Source organism: Vipera ursinii, assembly GCF_947247035.1.
Source record: "Vipera ursinii genome assembly, chromosome: 2".
Classification (NCBI taxonomy): Eukaryota; Metazoa; Chordata; class Lepidosauria; order Squamata; family Viperidae; genus Vipera; species Vipera ursinii.
The window spans coordinates 191,954,775-191,974,645 of NC_139513.1; the positions used below are offsets into that span (position 1 = coordinate 191,954,775).

Here is a 19,871-nt window from a genome sequence, read left to right on the forward strand (position 1 = left end):
GATGATTTGTCACACTTACAACCATTGCAGCATTCTCCATGATCAAAATTCAGATACTTGCCAATTGACTCGTGTTTATGATGGTCACAGTGTCCCGGAGTCATGTGATCACCTTTTACGACCTTCTGACAAGCAAAGTTAAGTTGTTAAGATTCACTTAACAACCGTGTTACTAACTTAATAACTGCAGTGATTCATTTAACAACTGTAATAAAAAAAGGTTGTAAAATGAAGGAAAACTCAGCTTACAGCTGTCTCACTCAGCCACAGAAATTTTGGGCTCAAATGTGGTCATAAGTTGAGGACTACCTGTAGTGATTTCCCATCTAGGTTCGGTGTATAAATTATGTGTCAGCCATACAATGGTCTAGTGCTGGCATGCTAAACATGCAGCTCCCAGGTGCGCAGGCCACACCCACCCTGGCCTGGCAAGGGCAAAACAAATTCCGATACGTCACAATATGGCCCACAATGCGATTGGGTTTGACACCCCTGGTCTAGGGCATAAACCCAACTTCCTCAATCTGTTGGCCTCCAACTCCCATAATCTCCAGGCAGGCAGCATAGTTCTCAGCTATACTGACCAGAGATTGTAGGAACTGAAGAGCAACAGGTGGGGTAAGGCAGCCTAGAGGGAAGAGGCTTTGGAAAAGTACCTTAGTCTTTGAAAAGAACTACAAGCTTGTAATATCCAGTATTTTCTATGGACAGATAAACTATATCTGAGATTATCCAGAAGGCACAGGCTGTTAAAGACTGAACAGTTATGGAATTCTGGAATTTGAGAATATCGTCTGATATGTTAGTCTACACCAGGGGTAGGCAACCTCGGCTCTTTTATGACTCATGGACTTCAACTCCCAGAATTCCTGAGTCAGTATAGCTGACGCAGGAATTCTGGGAGTTCAAGTCCATGAGTCATAAAAGAGCCGAGGTTGCCTACAGTACCTCTGGTCTACACGAACAATAGTTCAAAATACAAGTCAGAACATATAATCCACTTGTGTTTTACGTGGAGCAGGAAAGTGGAGGAAGAAGAGACAAGAGACAACTATGAAAAAGGCAACAAGGAATGTCGAAAAGCCATTTTAGCCAACCAGAAAGTAAATACTAAATATTTTATGGGCACATTTTTTTTCTCTAAATTCTTAAGCAGGCTTGGAATCTTTTCTTGCTGATTCATTCCCTTTCACAATCTCCAGTGTTTATCATTCTAAATTTATTCTTATTCCTTTTCTTGTCTGCGTGCACAATTAAAGTGGTTCTTTATATGAAGTGGATTACACATTTCATACTATTAATATATGCAGGAACTGTTAAGTTTTTAAGTGCTAAAAAAATCCATGACAATATCTTTTTTTTCAATCTCAGGAGCAGCAATGGTAATGTTAATAATAGTGAGGTTTTCACATGCCTGACTATTGGGGATATTTTTTTTTCATTTTTATGAATGCAAATATATGCACAAAATGGGAAAGTTAGGTCAAGTTTTCTCTCCATATAGCCTAGGTATATTTATAACACATGGTGTCTTTGTAACAGTTCAAAGAACAGGTGGAAAAAGTGAGAGGTTTAGAATCGCTCAGTAATCATAAGGTTCCTTCTTGCTGCCAAATTTGGATTCCATCAGACCTTGACCTTGCAGAACGTGAAACTGATTTAATATTTCCTGTCTCACCTGGCAAACCTACCCTGCCCTGGCCACAATGCTGAGAAATGGGGATTGTTTTATTTATGCCGTAGAGGGGACACTAGAGGGAAATATTGGAGGATTCCTCCACAATTGCTTGCCTTTTCGCCTGCATCGCATTTAACTGAAGGGAATGGGTTGGGAGTTAGGCAGGAGACTAATTTTGTCAGATGGCCAAGATGGCATCTTTAGCCATCTCTCAGTCCTCACTCTAACTTTGCTTAACCATTTTGCACGGGTGTGTTCAAAGGGAAGCCAACTATCACCTGATCCCTTCGGCTTAGCACTCTTCCTGAAAATGAGGTTAAAATTCTTTTAGAGAACACAGGTTAGTGCTCTTGCAGTAGGACATTAACATCAATTGATACTCAAACTCCTCCCAGAAATGAGGTCATTCTTATTCAGCATCTGACAGGCACCAGGAAGGTTAAGCTATGAACCAGCAGAGTTAAGGCCATTTATTTCTCTCTCTTCTCCTCCCCAAGTTCACCATGCATATCCCTCCTACTGCTACTACTGGTTTGCTGTTAGTCTTTAAACCAGGGATCACCTTGGAGGCTTGCTGATATATGGGGAGGGCCTGGCTTGAAAGAACCACCTCTTCTGCTGCCCAGGAATTAAAGGGGGAGGGAGAGGCATGCCTAAATCAAGCTACAGTGTCCGATAAGTGCAAGGATCAGCTGACTGTACTAGGAATAGAAGTGTACTGAATTATATTCACCGGGAAACTGCTTTTGGTGTAAAAGGGAAAATTCTGCTTTAACATTGAGACTACCCTGTGTGGTTTGAGGTAGCCTCTATTCTGATCTTGGGACAAAAAAAACACCCCACAACATCATGAAGACATAACATAAAAAAAGAAATTGCCAGGACATGTCTAGCCTAATAAATATCATGAATACTATCTGTCTAGTCAAACAAAGAGAAGGACTGTGGGTGACCTGCTATTAGTGTTCCAATATTTGAGCGACTGCCACAGAGATGAAGGAGCTGAGCTATTCTCCAGAGCATCTGAGGGCAAGACAAGAAGTAACAAATAGAAACCTATCAAAGAGAGCTCCAACCTAGAATCAAGGAGAAATTTCCTGAGAGTGAGAAGAATTGATCAGTGGAACTTCAGAAATTGTGGGTGCTCCACCACTGGAGGTTTTTAAGAAGAGATTGGAAGCCACTTTTTCTGGAATGGTGTAGGGTCTTCTGCTTGATCAAGGGGTTGGACTAGCAGACCTCCAGAATCCCTTCCAACTTGGTTATACAGTTACATATTTGAGCTGCAGTCAGATACAAAGGAGGAAAGACCCATGAGAGTTCCTAAGGATCTGGAAGTGTTGGTGTAAATTAACATCTAACATTCATCCTTTTTTCCCCTTCTTATCCCTGGTTTTAGTGAAGAATATGAGACTCATTTACACCTGCGGAAAAAGTGTTGCCTCTAGCTATGGAAACTAGTTTCTGGTAAGTCCATAATATTATTCTAAAATATAGGATAGCAATGAAAACCAGATCAGGGCATCTAAGAGGCTGTTTTGAAAAAGCTAATCAAACAGCTGCAGGATCAGAAAGAGGTGGGATTAAACACATAGCACCAGTAACTTCAGGTGCTATAAAAAGCTACTCTGTTGGCACTAGGAATGAGTAAGGCTCGACTAAGAATTAAGAGGCTTAGGAACCAATGCTTGAATACTCTGTGCAATGTCGCGTGGTCGCACAGAGAGACGAACACTGGAGCTGGGTAGTAACTTCTTTATTGGACCAGGAATGAAGCTGGGGCGAAGGGGTTACCTGGCGTCTCTTTATACCTGCCCAGGTGAATTGTGACCAATAGATTCAAACCTGGGCTTCCCGCCAGTGCAGGTGGCCAATGGATTTAAACCCTGGCTTCCCGCCAGAGCTGACCATGCCCTGGGGCTGTCAACGACTTGCTCTATTCAGGCTTTCCGCCAAAAGCGGTTATAGCCTGGAGCTGTCCAGCCCCTTGCTGTGCTGGTATTTCCTGTGTATGCTTTAAGACAGCGTTTCCCAACCTTAGGAACTTGAAGATGCGTGGACTTCAACTCCCAGAATTCCCCAGCCAGCTGGCTGGGGAATTCTGGGAGTTGAAGTCCACGCATCTTCAAGTTCCTAAGGTTGGGAAACACTGCTTTAAGAGCATACACTACACTTTGCAGTTTCACAAAGTAAGGCTCATCCCTTTCCTCTTTCGCCCTGCAATGTATTCAGTACAGGTTCCCCATTATGCTTAGAGCAGGAGATCCTGGCTTAGTATTGATAATCCAGGATATAAGGATTTCTTCACCGAAGTGATAGTCCATTGAGAAGGGAAGAGCATATAGCCATGCTCCTTAAATAATATTCAGTGACATCACAGGTAACTGAATGCAGCCACCAGACTTCTTGGGTGGAGAAGGTCAGTCCCCGCTGAACGACATGAAATTCTAAAAAAAAAGACTGAAAGGTGGATCTCTATACAAGAGATGAAGGGATAATTGAATCTGTGCTGGAAGGTTGCAAAATCTTTCCTCTTCACTGTTAACCGTGCAACTCCTCCCAGGCATGGCCTTAACTGAAGAAAGTAAAATGATACTTAATTCTGGCTGAGAAACACGCTGCTGCTCCACCTTCAAGGTGAGCCTAAGGCATATTCGTGTCTGAGGCAATAAACTCACATGGAGAAATTCTCTGCTTTTCTACCTGTTAACATGCGGCCCCTCCTAGTTATCTCATGAAGCAATCAGAAGCTGAACAAAAACCACTAGCTGAAACACAGCCATCTCGTAGCACAGAAAGAGGGGTGGTCTGGTGAATATCTCTCTTTCTTCTCAACAGCCAGAGGAGGGTCCCCCTGGTCTCCTGCTTCCATTTGCTGCCCTTCTGGCTACTCCTCCTCCTAGTCTCAGCATTTCCATTGGACAGCGCCTGGTCTCTTCGGACCCGTGGTCTTCTGGCAGCCCGGCCATTGTGCAGCCACCGGAGCCCCACAGCATCCAGATCTTTCTGCATCTGGGATAAGAACCTGCCCACAGAGAAAACAGCATTTCACTCTACCTCACTGCGGCTGCGCTCTATGGTTTCCAAAGGGGCTGGCCATCGCCATGCCCTACGGCTGAGGCGTCAAGCCCAAGGGATCCGGCCTGCTACCCCATCTGGCTTTGAAGATGGCCCCTCCTCATCTCAGTACCCCTGGGCCATTGTTTGGGGTCCTACAGTTTCAGTTGATGAGGGAGGGGATGCCAGCTCTGCCAACCCAGGCTTCCCACTTCTGGATTATGCCTTTGTTTCATCCAATGGAATGGCAACAGCACAACCCAATTCCCACTCACTGTTACACAATGAAGGGCTCAACCTGCGACAGACCCCAGCCACTCTACCACCCTTCCTCTTTGGACCTCGGGGAGAAGGTAATCATCAGATGCTTTCCTTTATTTCTTTAGAAACTGCTTTAATGATTCTGTGTAACCAACAGCTTGAGTAACAAGCCAAAATTAGGCAGGGGTTATTTTTGTCATTGCAAAAACTGCCTTCTGTGGCTGCTAGGTTTTTGTCTCTCTGTTTATAGACATGTAGAAATCAAACTAGGAAATAGTTGACCTTCCTAAAAGGAGCTTAAAATTTAGTGCTTCTCCTCATAAAGTTAATCCCACTTCTTTTTTTCTGACTCCGCAACCTTTGTCTGTTCCAGGTGTGGACCCCCAACTTTACGTCACCATTACAATTTCTGTCATTATCATCTTTGTTGCCATGGGAATAATACTCAAATTCTGGTGAGTAGATTCTACACAGGTGTAAAGAGTTGTTCCAGACCTTAGCTGAAATCAAAAGTAGCATTGTGAGATGTGGCAATGGTCCTGGGAATGGACTATAATTGCAGATAATGAATTCCAATGCCTTAGAGGTCATTTTTTTAATTATCCATTCATTTGTCTTGGAAGTGTATTTTGTTGCCCTAATTATCTCACAAGCAGTCAGGCTGTATGAATAAAGTTAGTGCTGTCCAGCAGGAAGCATTTTGTATATTATGAAGCCCATAATATGCCTAAGGCTGCAAATGGCAGGTCGCTGCCCTGTCAAACTAAAGGAATTATAAGTAGTTACACTAAATGCCTGGCTCTTTACTACTGTGAGTGGCGTTTAGGATGAAGATGATTTAAAGGTCAGATCCAGCAACTTTCAAGCAATGGATGCATTCCATTTTCTTCAATTTTGTACAAATAAGCTGATTCTCTACTGAAAATTTGGATCGGATCTATATCCTGTGTGGTTTCAATGTGTAGAATAAAACCCTAATAGATCTATTCTAAATATTTTGCCCAATAGATTATCAGAAGTATATAATAAATGATAAAATGGTTTTATCATTACGTTGTGGTGAATGTTTAGCTTCTTTCCTCAGTTAAGAATGAATTTCAATCTCATTCGACATAATGAAAATAACCTCCTATATGTCCTACAATGTTCAGCTTAGGATGAAGGCAATGCCTCTGTTCGTAATAATCCTGAGCAGTGATCCAGATTCAGAGGGCAAAATGTGATTTGGTGTGTGCATGAGCACACATGGCTAAAACTCTGGAGAGGCCCTGCCAGTCTGCATAAAGAATATTAGCTAAATGAACCTAAATAAATAAAAATCTGATTCAGTTTCATGTCATTTTTGTTCACTTTTTAAAAGCTATAGCTAGTTTACATGTAACATTAGATCATAATGTTGAGGTTTTTCTGTTTTTGGCTTAGTGGGATGTGCAAAGCTATCCATATGGTTTAATATTATACGCAAAACAGAGTGTTTTGGTTGAAAAAAATGTAGCTTTTTGTTACGTATTGCGAAGTAAAAAGTAAGCAGCTCACCGATATATAGGAGACACAAAACTGCAGACTGAACTGGGTGCCTTTTGGATGGATCTGCCCAGTGCTTTTTTTTGTAAAAGAAAAAGGTGCCGGAACTCACAGATGTCATACAACCCGCCTTGCCTACCCTACAAGGTTCCATCCAAAAAAGGTGCCGGAACTCCGTTCTGAGGGTTCTATGACAAAAAAAGCCCTGGATCTGCCGTACAATTGTAAAACCAAGAGACAATTAGATTGATACTGCATATGAATGTATAGCTTTCTTTAAATATTCGGTCTGTGCTCATATCAGATGCCCTCAAAGTATTCCCAAGGCAGTCACCACACAAGGGGTTGATGGAGTCTTTTATTCAGTTGACATAATTCAAGCCCCACTGTTGTTGTTAGTTGCGAAGTTGTGTCCGACCCATCGCGACCCTATGGACAATGTTCCTCCAGGCCTTCCTGTCCTCTACCATCTTCTGGAGTCCATTTAAGCTCACACCTACTGCTTCAGTGACTCCATCCAGCCACCTCATTCTCTGTCGTCCCCTTCTTCTATTGCCCTCAATCTTTCCCAGCATTAGGCTCTTCTCCAGTGAGTCCTTCCTTCTCATTAGGTGGCCAAAGTATTTGAGTTTTAGCTTCAGGATCTGGCCTTCTAAAGAGCAGTCAGGGTTGATCTCCTCTAGGACTGACCAGTTTGATCGCCTTGCAGTCCAAGGGACTCGCAGGAGTCTTCTCCAGCACCATAGTTCAAAGGCTTCAATTCTTTGGCGCTCACCCTTTCTTATGGTCCAGCTTTCACTGCCATACATTGCAACTGGGAAAACCATAGCCTTGACTATACGCACTTTTGTTGACAGGGTGATATCTCTGCTTTTTAGTGTGCTGTCTAGATTTGCCATGGCTTTCCTCCCCAGGAGCAAGCGTCTTTTAATTTCTTGGCTACAGTCCCCATCTGCAGTGATCTTGGAGCCCAGGAAAATAAAATCTGTCACTACCTCCATTTCTTCCCCATCTATTTGCCAGGAATTGAGAGGGCCAGATGCCATGATCTTGGTTTTCTTAATGTTTAGTTTCAACCCAAGTTTTGCACTCTCCTTCTTCACTCGCAACAAGAGGCTCTTTAGTTCCTCTTCGCTTTCTGCCATTAGAGTGGTATCATCTGCATATCTTAGGTTGTTGATGTTTCTTCCGGCAATCTTAATTCCAACTTTTGATTCATCTAGCCCTGCCTTTCTCATGATGTGCTCTGCATATAAGTTAAATAGGCAAGGCGACAGTATACAGCCTTGCTGGACTCCTTTCCCAATTTTGAACCAATCAGTGGTTCTGTGTCCAGTTCTCACTGTTGCTTCTTGGCCTGCATATAGGTTTCTCAAGAGACAAATAAGATGGTCTGGTATGCCCATCTCTTTAAGGACTTGCCAGAGTTTGTTATGATCCACACAATCAAAGGCTTTAGCATAGTCAATGAAGCAGAAGTAGATGTTTTTCTGGAACTCTCTAGCTTTCTCCATGATCCAGCGTATGTTAGCAATTTGATCTCTAGTTCCTCTGCCTCTTCGAAATCCTGCCTGTACTTCTGGTAGTTCTCGATCCACATACTGCTGGAGTCTAGCTTGTAGAATTTTAAGCATAACTTTACTAGCATGAGAAATGAGTGCAATGGTGCGATAGTTTGAACATTCTTTGGCACTGCCTTTCTTTGGAATTGGAATGTAAACTGATCTTTTCCAATCCTGTGGCCACTGTTGAGTTTTCCAAATTTGCTGGCAAATTGAGTGTAGCACTTTTACTGCATCGTCTTTTAAGATTTTGAATAGCTCAGCTGGAATACTGTCACCTCCACTAGCTTTGTTGTTGCTCAGCTTTTCTAAGGCCCACTTCACTTCACATTCTAGGATGTCTGGCTCGAGGTCAGTGACCAACTCATTGTGATTATCAGGGACATTAAGCTCATTCTTGTATAGTTCTTCTGTGTAATTTTGCCACCTCTTCTTAATCTCTTCTGCCTCTGTTAGGTCCCTGCCATTTTGGTCCTTTATCATGCCCATTTTTGCATGAAACATTCCCTTCATCTCACCAATTTTCTTGAAAAGATCTCTGGTCCTCCCTATTCTATTGTTTTCTTCTATTTCTTTGCATTGTTCATTTAAGAAGGCATTCTTATCTCTTCTAGCTATTCTTTGGAATTCTGCATTTAATTGGGCATATCTTTCTTTTTCTCCCTTGCCTTTCGCTTCCCTCCTTTCCTCAGCTATTTGCAAAGCTTCCTCAGACAGCCATTTTGCTTTCTTGCATTTCTTTTTCTTTGGGATGGTTTTGGTTGCTACCTGTTGTACAATGTTGCGAACCTCTGTCCATAGTTCTTCAGGCACTCTGTCTATCAGATCTAATTCCTTAAATCTATTTGTCACCTCTACTGTATATTGAACAGGGGTATGATTTAATTCATACCTGACTGGCCTAGCGCTTTTCCCTACTTTCTTTAATTTAAGCCTAAACTTTGCAACAAGAAGCTCATGGTCTGAGCCACAGTCAGATCCTGGTCTTGTTTTTACTGACTGTATAGAGCTTCTCCATCTTTGGCTGCAGAGCATATAGTCAATTTGATTTCTGTGTTGACCGTCTGGTGATGTCCATGTGTAAAGCCGTCTCTTGGGTTGTTGGAAAAGAGTGTTTGCTATGACCATCGTATTCTCTTGACAAAATTCTATCAGCCTGTGCCCTGCTTCATTTTGTACTCCAAGGCCAAACTTGCCTGTTATTCCAGTTATCTTTTGGCTTCCTACTTTAGCATTCCAATCCCCCATGACAATAAGGACATCATTTTTGGGTGTTAGTTCTATAAGGTGCTGTAGGGCTTCATAGAACTGGTCAATTTCATCCTCTTCAGCACTGGTGGTTGGGGCATAGACTTGGACTACTGTGATATTGAATGGTCTGCCTTGGATTCGAACTGAGATCATTCTGTCATTTTGAGGGTTGTATCCCAGTATTGCTTTTCCTACTTTTTTATTGACTATGAAGGCTACTCCATTTCTTCTGAGGGATTCTTGCCCGCAGTAGTATACCTGATGGTCATCTGAATTAAATTCACCCATTCCTGTCCATTTTAGTTCGCTGATACCTAATATGTCGATGTTTAGTCTTGTCATCTCTTGTTTGACCACGTCCAGCTTTCCTTGATTCATGGATCTTACATTCCAGGTTCCTATGGAGAAAGAATCTTTACAGCATCGGACTTTCCTTTCACCACCAGACATATCCACAGCTGAGCGTCCTTTCGGCTTTGGCCCAGTCGCTTCATTCTTTCTGGCGCTACTAGTACTAGCCCTCTGCTCTTCCCCAGTAGCATATTGGATGCCTTCCGACCTGAGGAGCTCATCTTCCAGCGTCATATCGTTTTGCCTTTTGGTACTGTCCATAGGGTTTTCATGGCAAAGATACTGGAGTGGTTTGCCATTTCCTTCTCCAGTGGATCACGTTTTGTCAGAACTCTCTGCTATGACCTTTCCGTCTTGGGTGGCCCTGCATGGCATAGCTCATAGCTTCATTGAATTACGCAAGCCCCTTCGCCACGACAAGGCAGTAATCCCCACTGTAGAGACCTTTTTTTTTGCGTACAGTGATTTTATGTTTTATTTTTCCTTGTTTCAAAAGCCAAAGAACTATTTGAAGAGGTAGCTTTAAAAGTTTTGCTTCAAACCTGTTATCTTCCCTCTGTAGAACGGAGGCAGGCAATGTTTGTGTGGCACAACATAAAATGCTTCACTGCTGGAAGCTATATTTTTTATTTTGGGTACCAAGAGAAACAAAATGTTTCTAAATAGGCAGCACCAGCATTTTTCTTTTCTTACTGGAGTATGTTTGGTGTATTATTTTTGCAGTTTGATTGACTGTGTATTCTAAGTCTAACATTTTAGTTCCCTTCCAGAAAAATGTGGGAAACTGTTTCAGATCTCTGCTGATTTTCAGTCTGCAATTGTATGTGGATCTGGAAGTTCCAAAAATATGCTTTTAAGGCTGTGTGTTGTAAATCATGGACTGCCCACATATGATCTAGTATATATAAGAAACAAAATTGATTCTTATTTCATCCGCCCCCTTCGGATACAGGGAGAAAAGGGGAATTTGCTGTCACCTACACAATACTTAATTCATCCACTATTGGAAGAATACTTAAACCACGTAGAGCAGACATGTCAAACACAAGGCCCGGGGGCCGGATCCGGCCCGCAAAGTGGTTTCATGTTGCCCGCGAAGCCATCCTGGAAACAGTGAGGGAATGGCCCCCACTGCCTTGGCCCAGAGACCCTCCTTCTGCCAGAGACCCTCAGATCTGTCCCACTCCTGCCCAGGCCCCCATAGGCACCCTTGATGTGAACAATGTAGAGCTGGCCATGCCCACCCAGTGGCCTATACGCACTCTAGCCACGCCCACCCAGTAGGCCACGCCCACCCAGGCCATACCCACCCGGCCCCCTGAGGGCAACCGCAATGCTGATGCGGCCCTCAATGAAATTGAGTTTGACACCCCTGACATAGAGCTTTGTTAACAAACTGGAGTTGAAGGGAAACAAGCAGGCCTCTTATTTTCCTAAATGTTTAGGCTGCTAACCCACATTTGTGGGACAGCAGGAATCAGAAGCAATATGTTTACACCTTGTAATCAGAGCAAGCATATAAAGTTGTGGAGGTCAGCCGTGGGATGGGGGATTATGGTTACATGGGTGACCTTCCTCCTCAGTGACTAGCTTTGTCTAAGCTCATAAAGCTCAAGTAGGCATATGGGTGGGCGGGCAGCCTGGCTAGCTAAGGGCGTAATTATTTTGTATGATCCTTGCCTTATTCCTTATCCTGCACCAGAATGCAAGTGTCAACACAATGCATAGTATCAGTCAGCAGCAGTTCCCAGGGAAGCAACAAAACCCTTTTGTTGCTAGCTCAGCTCATGTTAAAATCCACCCCCACCTGCATTTCTAGCACTAATTCTAGGCCCAGAACTCTTGAAATCAGAATTAAAATTGGCAGCCTTAGCTACATTAGGCAAGGCGTAGAGGCAAACATGTTCTGGAAGCTTTGACAATTGTATTAACAATCATCTGTGTCATATGATACTAATCCAGGAGTTTCTTCAGGCAATACGGTAGCCTTAAGGGTTGAAAATTTCAGAAAATGCTGCTGAGATATTGACAGCTTTTGCTTGACACATAAAAATGAAAACAAAGGATTTGTGTATATGGACGGAAGGATTTATTCAGTGGCTGTGGATCTCTCTGATGTTGGTTGCTGGTATGGAGCATGTGTTGAATAGAAGCTGCCTTTTTTCATAGTAATTCTGAGCATACATTCTTGCTGACAGAATACAAGGATTAATTTGTAGGCTCAGCTAAAAGTAATGTTTTCTGGGATTCCTGGCAATAGAGTAACCAGGCTGTTTTAGGGATCCATATCACCTTTTTCCCCGATGGCAGCAAGCTCTAAGATAACCTCCTAATCTGTTTCCTAGGTAAGCAGGTAGATTCATGCATGTCTGCAAGATATGATACTTGCCAAGATTAGTATAGTGGTTTAAGTATTAGACTAAGAGGAAACCGAGGTTCAATTCCCCATTCAGTCCCCAAGCTGAACATCAAATTATCTTCAGTTTAAATTACATCATAGATTTTGTGAGGCTTAAACAAAGGTAGCAATCTAAAATTGAGGTAGACAAAGAGAAACTCTCTATAGGGATTTTTACATAATAAAGTCACTTGGCTATGCTTATTTTAATCCTTCTCTGGCAGCAGGAAATATACAAGATATTATCCTTATGAAATAAGAGAGACTGGAGTTGGGGAATAGTGGTGTAAAGTGGTGAACCACACAATTTCCAGATGAGAGGGAAGAATAAATAATTAAGAGGTCCATGAAATAATAATGTACTTTCTACAGAGAAAGGAGCAATCTCAACTATATTACCGTTACTGTTGTCATTAAGGAAGTAGCCTGAGAGAGTTTTAGAAACACTCATATATTTTTGTTGTACAGTGTTAAACAGTGCTTTTGTTGTAAAAGAAAAAGGTGCCGGAACTCACACATGTCATACAATCCGCCTTGCCTACCCTACAAGGTTCCAACCAAAAAAAGGTGCCGGAACTCCGTTCTGAGCATTCTATGAGGAAAAAAGCCCTGGTGTTAAAACAAAAAAAATCTTAGCCTCCCAAATGAATTTGGGAATCCCTGTTTCCTCTTTTTTATGGTAAACGCACCCATTTTATTGCCTTGAGTTATGAATTCTAACATATTTATACTTCTTTAATTAGCAAAGATAAAATACAAAACAGAAAAACAGGAGAAAAACTGACAAACATCCAACACTAATAACAAAAAAAGGATCTTATGTACAAAAAAGAAAAAGAAAATTGGCAGCATTAAATCTAACATTAAACATAAAAAAAATCCATCCTGTCTGAATGCTGAAAGATACATCCAAAAATAATATGTTCTCCTCTCCTTATGTAACGGGTGTACAAATAATTATAAACTTTCCCATCTATATTTAACAGAAATGCTACATTAGGTACACAAATATCCCCAATGTGGAAATCTACTTATCTAGCAATCAGATCAATCCAATATCGCTTCACGATCTATGTATTAAAAAATAACCAGTGAACAGGATACCCCAAATGTAAAACTAATCTTCAAATCCCTCTGTTAACCATATGTTATTGTATTTAAGATGTTAAAAAAAAACTCTTTCCAGTCTCTTATAAAGCTGTTCAGTCCACTGTTTTTAATTAAGGCAGTTAATTTTGCCATCTCTGCTATTTCAGTCAATTTTAAAATCCACTCTTCAACAGCCAGCCTCGCCTTTTCTTTCCAATGTTTAGCATATACAACCCTCGCAGTGGTCACCATATAAAGAAATATCGTCGCAAACTGTTTTTCCAATTGGTTTCTCCATAATACCTAAAAGAAAAGCAGGAACCACTGTTTCCATGTTCTAAATTGCTACGCTTGTAAATTGCTGTTGCTAGTGAAACTTATTTGCTTTTCTGTTCCAAATATGTAAAGTGCTATACAGCTCAATAAAAACCAACCAACTATATAAATAAAACTAACAAAATTAACGAAAACAAGAGTTAAAAAATAAAACCCCGGTGAAGCTCTCTCAAATGCCTGAGCTTTAATGAAAAATATTTTTAAACGATAGATATGTAGAAAAGAACCAGACCAACTCTTTTAATTGTTATATTCCAAATTCTGGTCACGGGTAAAAGGAACCTAGAATACAGATAGTCCTCGACTTATGATCACAACTGAGTCCAAAATTTCAGACGCTAAATGAGACAGTTGTTAAATGGGTTTTGCCCCATTTTACGACTTTTCTTGCAACAGTTATTAAGTGAATCACTGCAGTTAAGTTAGCAACATGGTTGTTAAGTGAATCTGGCTTCCCCATTGCCTTTGCTTGTCAGAAGATCACAAAAGGTAATCACATGACCCTGGGTTACGGCAACAATCATAAACATGAGCCTATTGCCAAGCGTCTGAATTTTGATCATGAGACCATGGGGATGCTGCAACCGTCATAAGTGTGAAAAACGGTCATAAGTCATTTTCTTCAGTGCCATTGTAGCTTTGAACAGTCACTCAACAAACTATTTAAGTCGAGGACTACCTGTATAGCCATTTTCTGTTGAGCTTGGCCCACACATCATGGGGTGCATTTCATAGGCACAGTTCCTATAAATGCCCATTAAACTTCCACAAACAATAGCCAGTAATGTAATACTCTGAGAGGTTTGCGTATTGATGCATTCAAAAAGAGGACAGGTTCTCTGTCAGCTATAGAGCAAATGGGCTTTTTTATTTTCCCAGTAATTAAAATAATAGTTTGAATGCTGGAAAATACAGTGTTCTTGCAAAAGATCTAATATGTGGAAGGAAGACAATTGAATGCCTTTCTAAAATTAAGCAATGAATCTCTCTCTCTCTCTCTCTCTCTCTCTCTCTCTCTCACACACACACACACACACACACACAGACGAACTTATCTGTACTTGCTGCTTTGATGATAACCCCCTTCTCCACCTACTTTAGCTGGGACCGGAATCAAAAGCGCCGTCGCCATTCTAGTCAGCAAAGTGAATTGCAGCAGCAGGAGAGCCAGCAGCCTTTAACAGATCTGTCACCTGCCTCGGTCAGCATCCTGGGACCCTACAGCGATTCACAGGTTCCTACACCAGAGATGGTGGAAAGTGGACAAGTACTGGAAGGCTTGGAGAAGCTGGACAGTCTCGGAAAGTCCAGTGCCTTCCAGCTCAACAGGTAAGTAACAGCGTGGACAATAATTGGATGTTGCTTTTGGCAAAAGAAGAGGGGGGGAAACAAGTAAAAATCAGAACCAAAAAAAAAATCAGAAGTATGTGAGCAGCTGATTTTGTATGCAGGGCTAATGAACCTCTATTTGAGCCACATGTCAAAATAGATTCTACATTTTGGTGCTGGTTTTGTTTCCCCTTAAGGTTTATGCTCTAGGGCAGGGGTAGGCAACCTCGGCTCTTTTGTGACTCATGGACTTCGACTCCCAGAATTCCTGAGTCAGCTGACAAAAGAGCCGAGGTTGCCTACCCTTGCTGTAGGGCAGGGGTAGGCAACCTCGGCTCTTTTATGACTCATGGACTTCAACTCCCAGAATTCCTGAGTCAGCATGTCTCAGCTTGGAAACCTCTCCCTTTCCCCTCAGCATGGCTGGCTCAGGAATTCTGGGAGTTGAAGTCCACAAGTCATAAAGCGGCCTAGGTCTAGGCCAGGAGCAGGCAACCTTAGCTCTTTTATGACTCGTGGACTTCAGCTCCCAGAATTCCTGAGTCAGCATGTCTCAGACTTCTCCCTTTTCCCTCAGCATGGCTGGCTCAGGAATTCTGGGAGTTGAAGTCCACGAGTCACAAAAGAGCCGAGGTTGCCTACCCCTGCTCTAGGGGCTTTCTCAGACACGATGCTTGGAAGAAACCAATGGAAAAGGGACAGTTTGACTTTCTAAAATTTTGTCCGTTTTATAACACACAGTTCTAAAGACTATAAATGGGAATATAACAACTGTTTCATTCTATTTGTTTCAAGTACATAACCATTTTTATCTATTTTTATTCTCCCCCCCAACCGCCCCCCCCCCCGAGCTTTTGTTCCTTGGAAGATATGCAGTTCCCCTTTTCAGTACACATTCCTCTGTGCTACGGCTTTTTTCAAGGCGTGTGAAAAGTGATCAGTAATAAAAATTCTTCCTCTATTCCATGATCTTAAACATTTTTTAAAATTTTACAGAGACATCTCTGTGGTAGCAGTATTTGTGTTCAGAAGGTAATAAAAAAAGGACCAGGAGTAATATTCCTACAGCAGGATTTTTCAAACTCTTTTAGGTGTTGGAACCTGTTAGTTAGGAAAAGAAAGAAAACCTTGCTCAAAAGGCAACAGTCTATTGATGGATAATTGGCTGTGCTTGAGTGATTTTTTTTCCCTTTAGTGTCTCACAGAACCCTGAGGTTGAAAAACTATGCCCATAGAGAGGACAAGATGTAGATTGAGAGCTTCAGTTGTTTAATCTGTACGTACTATGCTTTGTCACTGTGTTCCGGTTCCATTTTAGTTATAAAGCATTAGCAAATATCCCTTCAAGAATTAATGGCACTGGGGAGAGGGGAGGTTGACTTTCTGTTTTTTGTCTTTGTATAGCTTTAGGTTCTGTAGGTATAAACCAAAAATAGGGATAGAAAGACTTCAGAAACCTCAAGGAAAATAATTGAAAAGCAATTGATTGATTATGTGCCATCAAGTTGCTGCTGACTCTTAGCAGCCATATAGATTTTCTTCATGAGCATCTATCCCTCACTTAGCCTTTCAGCTCTTTCAACAGTGCACTCACTGCCGCTGTAACTGAGCCTGCACACATGCAGGATGATGGTCCTCTTCTTCTCTGTCTTTCCACTTTTCACGGGGTGCTGAAATAATCCATCACTGCAACAGGCTTGGGATAGGCCATGTCCCTGGATATTTGATGAACTATAGTTCCCAGTACCATAAGAAAGGCTGAGCGCCAAAGAATTGAGGCCTTTGAACTCTGGTGCTGGAGAAGACTCCTGCGAGTCCCTTGGACTGCAAGGCGATCAAACCAGTCAGTCCTAGAGGAGATCAACCCTGACTGCTCTTTAGGCGGCCAGATCCTGAAGCTAAAACTCAAATACTTTGGCCACCTAATGAGAAGGAAGGACTCACTGGAGAAGAGCCTAATGCTGGGAAAGATTGAGGGCAATAGAAGAAGGGGACGACAGAGAATGAGGTGGCTGGATGGAGTCACTGAAGCAGTAGGCGTGAGCTTAAACGGGCTCCAGAAGATGGTAGAGGACAGGAAGGCCTGGAGGAACATTGTCCATAGGGTCGCGATGGGTCGGACACGACTTCGCAACTAACAACAACACCCTCAAGATGCTGGAAGTTGCAGGTCCCATTGTCGGTATAAGAAAAGTAGTAGTCTTATGTTACTGCTTTTAAAAAACGATCCTCACTAGAAGGAGTAACAAAAATAAATCCTTAAAAACAATTATGACCTTTACAAATAATGGAAGAGAAATCTCGCTACTTTTCATTATTCATATCACGAGCAGAGTCCAATATGCCAGGCAAGACCACAGAGGTAGCAAGAATTACATTACTTGACTGCATCCCCCCCCCACCCCAGTATAATAGTATATAAACAGAATGCATTGGTTTCTGGATAATGGGTTGGGTTCTCTAAACCAAATAATAGATTAACTGCCACCATGCAAATATGTGGTAACAACATTACTTAGACCTCTAACACATATCGGGCTAAAAGTGGCTGAAGGTGAATACTACCAATACTGTAATACATTTGACAACTTATTTTTATTTTTTTTAAAATTTTAATTCCATTTATATCCCGCCCTTCTCCGAAGACTCAGGGCGGCTTACAAGCTTAGCAGTATCCTTCATTCTATGTATATGCCTGCTTATTAGGGCTTTCGCCCCCCCCCCAGCGGCATTATTACAAAGTCAGCTTAATTGCCCCCAACAATCTGGGTCCTCATTTTACCTACCTGGGAAGGATGGAAGGCTGAGTCAACCTTGAGCCTGGTGGGATGCGAACCTGCACTAATTGCAGGCAGCTGGTGTTACTTAAGGAGGCATTAGCCCACTGCTCCACCAAGGCTCTTATTTATTTATTTATTTATTAATGGGACTTATATCCCGCCCTATCTCCCGAAGGACTAAGGGCGGCTAACAACAATAACATATAATAAGTATAGAAATTAAGATAAAATTAAAATTAAAGTCATCTGTGCAATAAATTAAAAATAAAAATAAAAAATAAATTAAATGTGGGGATCTTGGTTCCTTATATAGTAAATATATAACAGCAGCTGGATATCCATCAAAAATTAGTTGATCAGCAAGAATCAAATATTAATACAGGTGGACCTCGACTTACAGCCTTTTGTGTAATGACCATTTGAAGTTACTGTGGCACTGAAAAAAGTGACTCCTGAGTGTTTTTCACACAACCATGCAGCAGCGTCCCTGTGGCCACATGATCAAAATTCAGACACTTGACAAATGGCATGTATTTATGACGTTTGTACTGTCCTGGGGTCCACGTGATCACATTTTGTGATCTTCTGACAAGCAAAGTCATTGGGGAAGCCAGATTCACTTAACAACTGTGGCAAAGAAAGGTCGTAAAATGGGGCAAAATTCGCTTAACAGCTATTTTTTTTATTTTTTTTTATTTTAATTCCATTTATATCCCGCCCTTCTCCGAAGACTCAGGGCGGCTTACAAGCTTAGCAGTAGCCTTCATTCTATGTATATGCCTGCTTATTAGGGCTTTCACACACACCCCAAGCCGCATTATTACAAAGTCAGCTTAATTGCCCCCAACAATCTGGGTCCTCATTTTACCTACCTCGGAAGGATGGAAGGCTGAGTCAACCTTGAGCCTGGTGGGATGCGAACCTGCACTAATTGCAGGCAGCTGGTGTTACTTAAGGAGGCATTAGCCCACTGCTCCACCAAGGCTCTTGCTTTCCAATGGAAAATGTTGGGATCAGTTGTGGTCAAGAATCGAGACTACCTGTAGGGTTACAACTTAAAGGCAGATACCCATAGTATGAGAGAGGATTTTTGATAAAAGGATTTTTTCTGACCACCCATTTCTATTTTACTGTTTTGTTTTGATTTTTTTCCACCCTTGGTATCTCAGAAGACATTTCTCTAACCAGGATATTCCATTCCTTGCTATTGTCATCAGCCGCTCCATCTTGATGCCCTGGATGGTGCGTGCTGGGTTCTTTGGGAAGGTGCTGGAACTCACACATGTCATACAACCCGCCTTGCCTACCCTACAAGGTTCCATCCAAAAAAGGTGCCGGAACTCCGTTCTGAGCGTTCTATGAGGAAAAAAGCCCTGGATGGGAGTAACATGAATAGAAAGGACCGTGCCTACTCTCCACAAGGCTCTTCTCTTCTTGTCCCATGGGTAGTTTTATATCCTTCTTCTTTCTAAAGATTCCTATAGGAGCTTCCTCCCACAAATGGAAGACAAGAGATGCAGCAATAAGAGAGCATGAACAGAATGTGGATAATGTAAATTTATTTAAATGTAATAGTTGATGGAAATACTTTCAACTTTTCTAAAATTTATCATTTTGGCATAGTGCAATGACTTACTCTTTATAGAGAACTAAGGAGGTTTTAGTAATAATCCCATCTGGGCTATGATAGCATTGCAAGAAAGCAGATAAAGCCACGCTATTCATACCATCTAAGTACTGGGAATACTTTTTATTTATGTCTCTAATTTTCTCCCACTCCGTTTCTACTTCTGTCTCCCCCAGGATTCCACTGGTGAACTTGTGACTGAATGCACTAGAAGGAATAAGGCTTGATGTCCTTGTAATGAGCTCAAATGCTGAATCTTCAAGGGAGTCCCACAGAAGCGGCAGCCCTTTCTTTAGTCCCATCCTCCTGCAATGCCACTTCTGGTGCAATGGAAGAGTTATTGTGGATCCCTTTGTGTCACCTCCTTCCATCATCACTGCGGACCCAACTAAGAGCTCAGGTTCAACCTGCCAAGCTGGGCTTTCAGGAGCCCCATGGTGCACGGTGATTAGGGCAGTGTCGTGCCAGCAAAGCCCGGGGAAGGAACAAGCGGATGAAAGTGACTAGTATGATAATAATTTTAACATGTCTCCCTTGTATCTCGACACAAACAGTTGCATACAGATATTTATTAGTAAGCATGCTTGATTCCAAGAGGCAGGATGCTGTGTGTCTTCCCTCCCTTCCC

General features: G+C 42.0%; 1 protein-coding gene across 1 annotated transcript; it reads left to right on the forward strand.

The window, feature by feature from the left end:
• Positions 1-3,128: 3,128 nt before the first annotated feature.
• On the forward strand, positions 3,129-19,465 carry PIANP (PILR alpha associated neural protein; the record flags this gene model as incomplete). Its single annotated transcript, XM_083351921.1, has 5 exons — positions 3,129-3,145; positions 4,517-5,088; positions 5,370-5,451; positions 14,609-14,836; positions 19,420-19,465. 5 exons carry the CDS (start codon positions 3,129-3,131, stop codon positions 19,439-19,441), a joined length of 921 nt encoding a protein of 306 aa, XP_083208047.1. The 3' UTR covers positions 19,442-19,465.
• Positions 19,466-19,871: the final 406 nt, after the last annotated feature.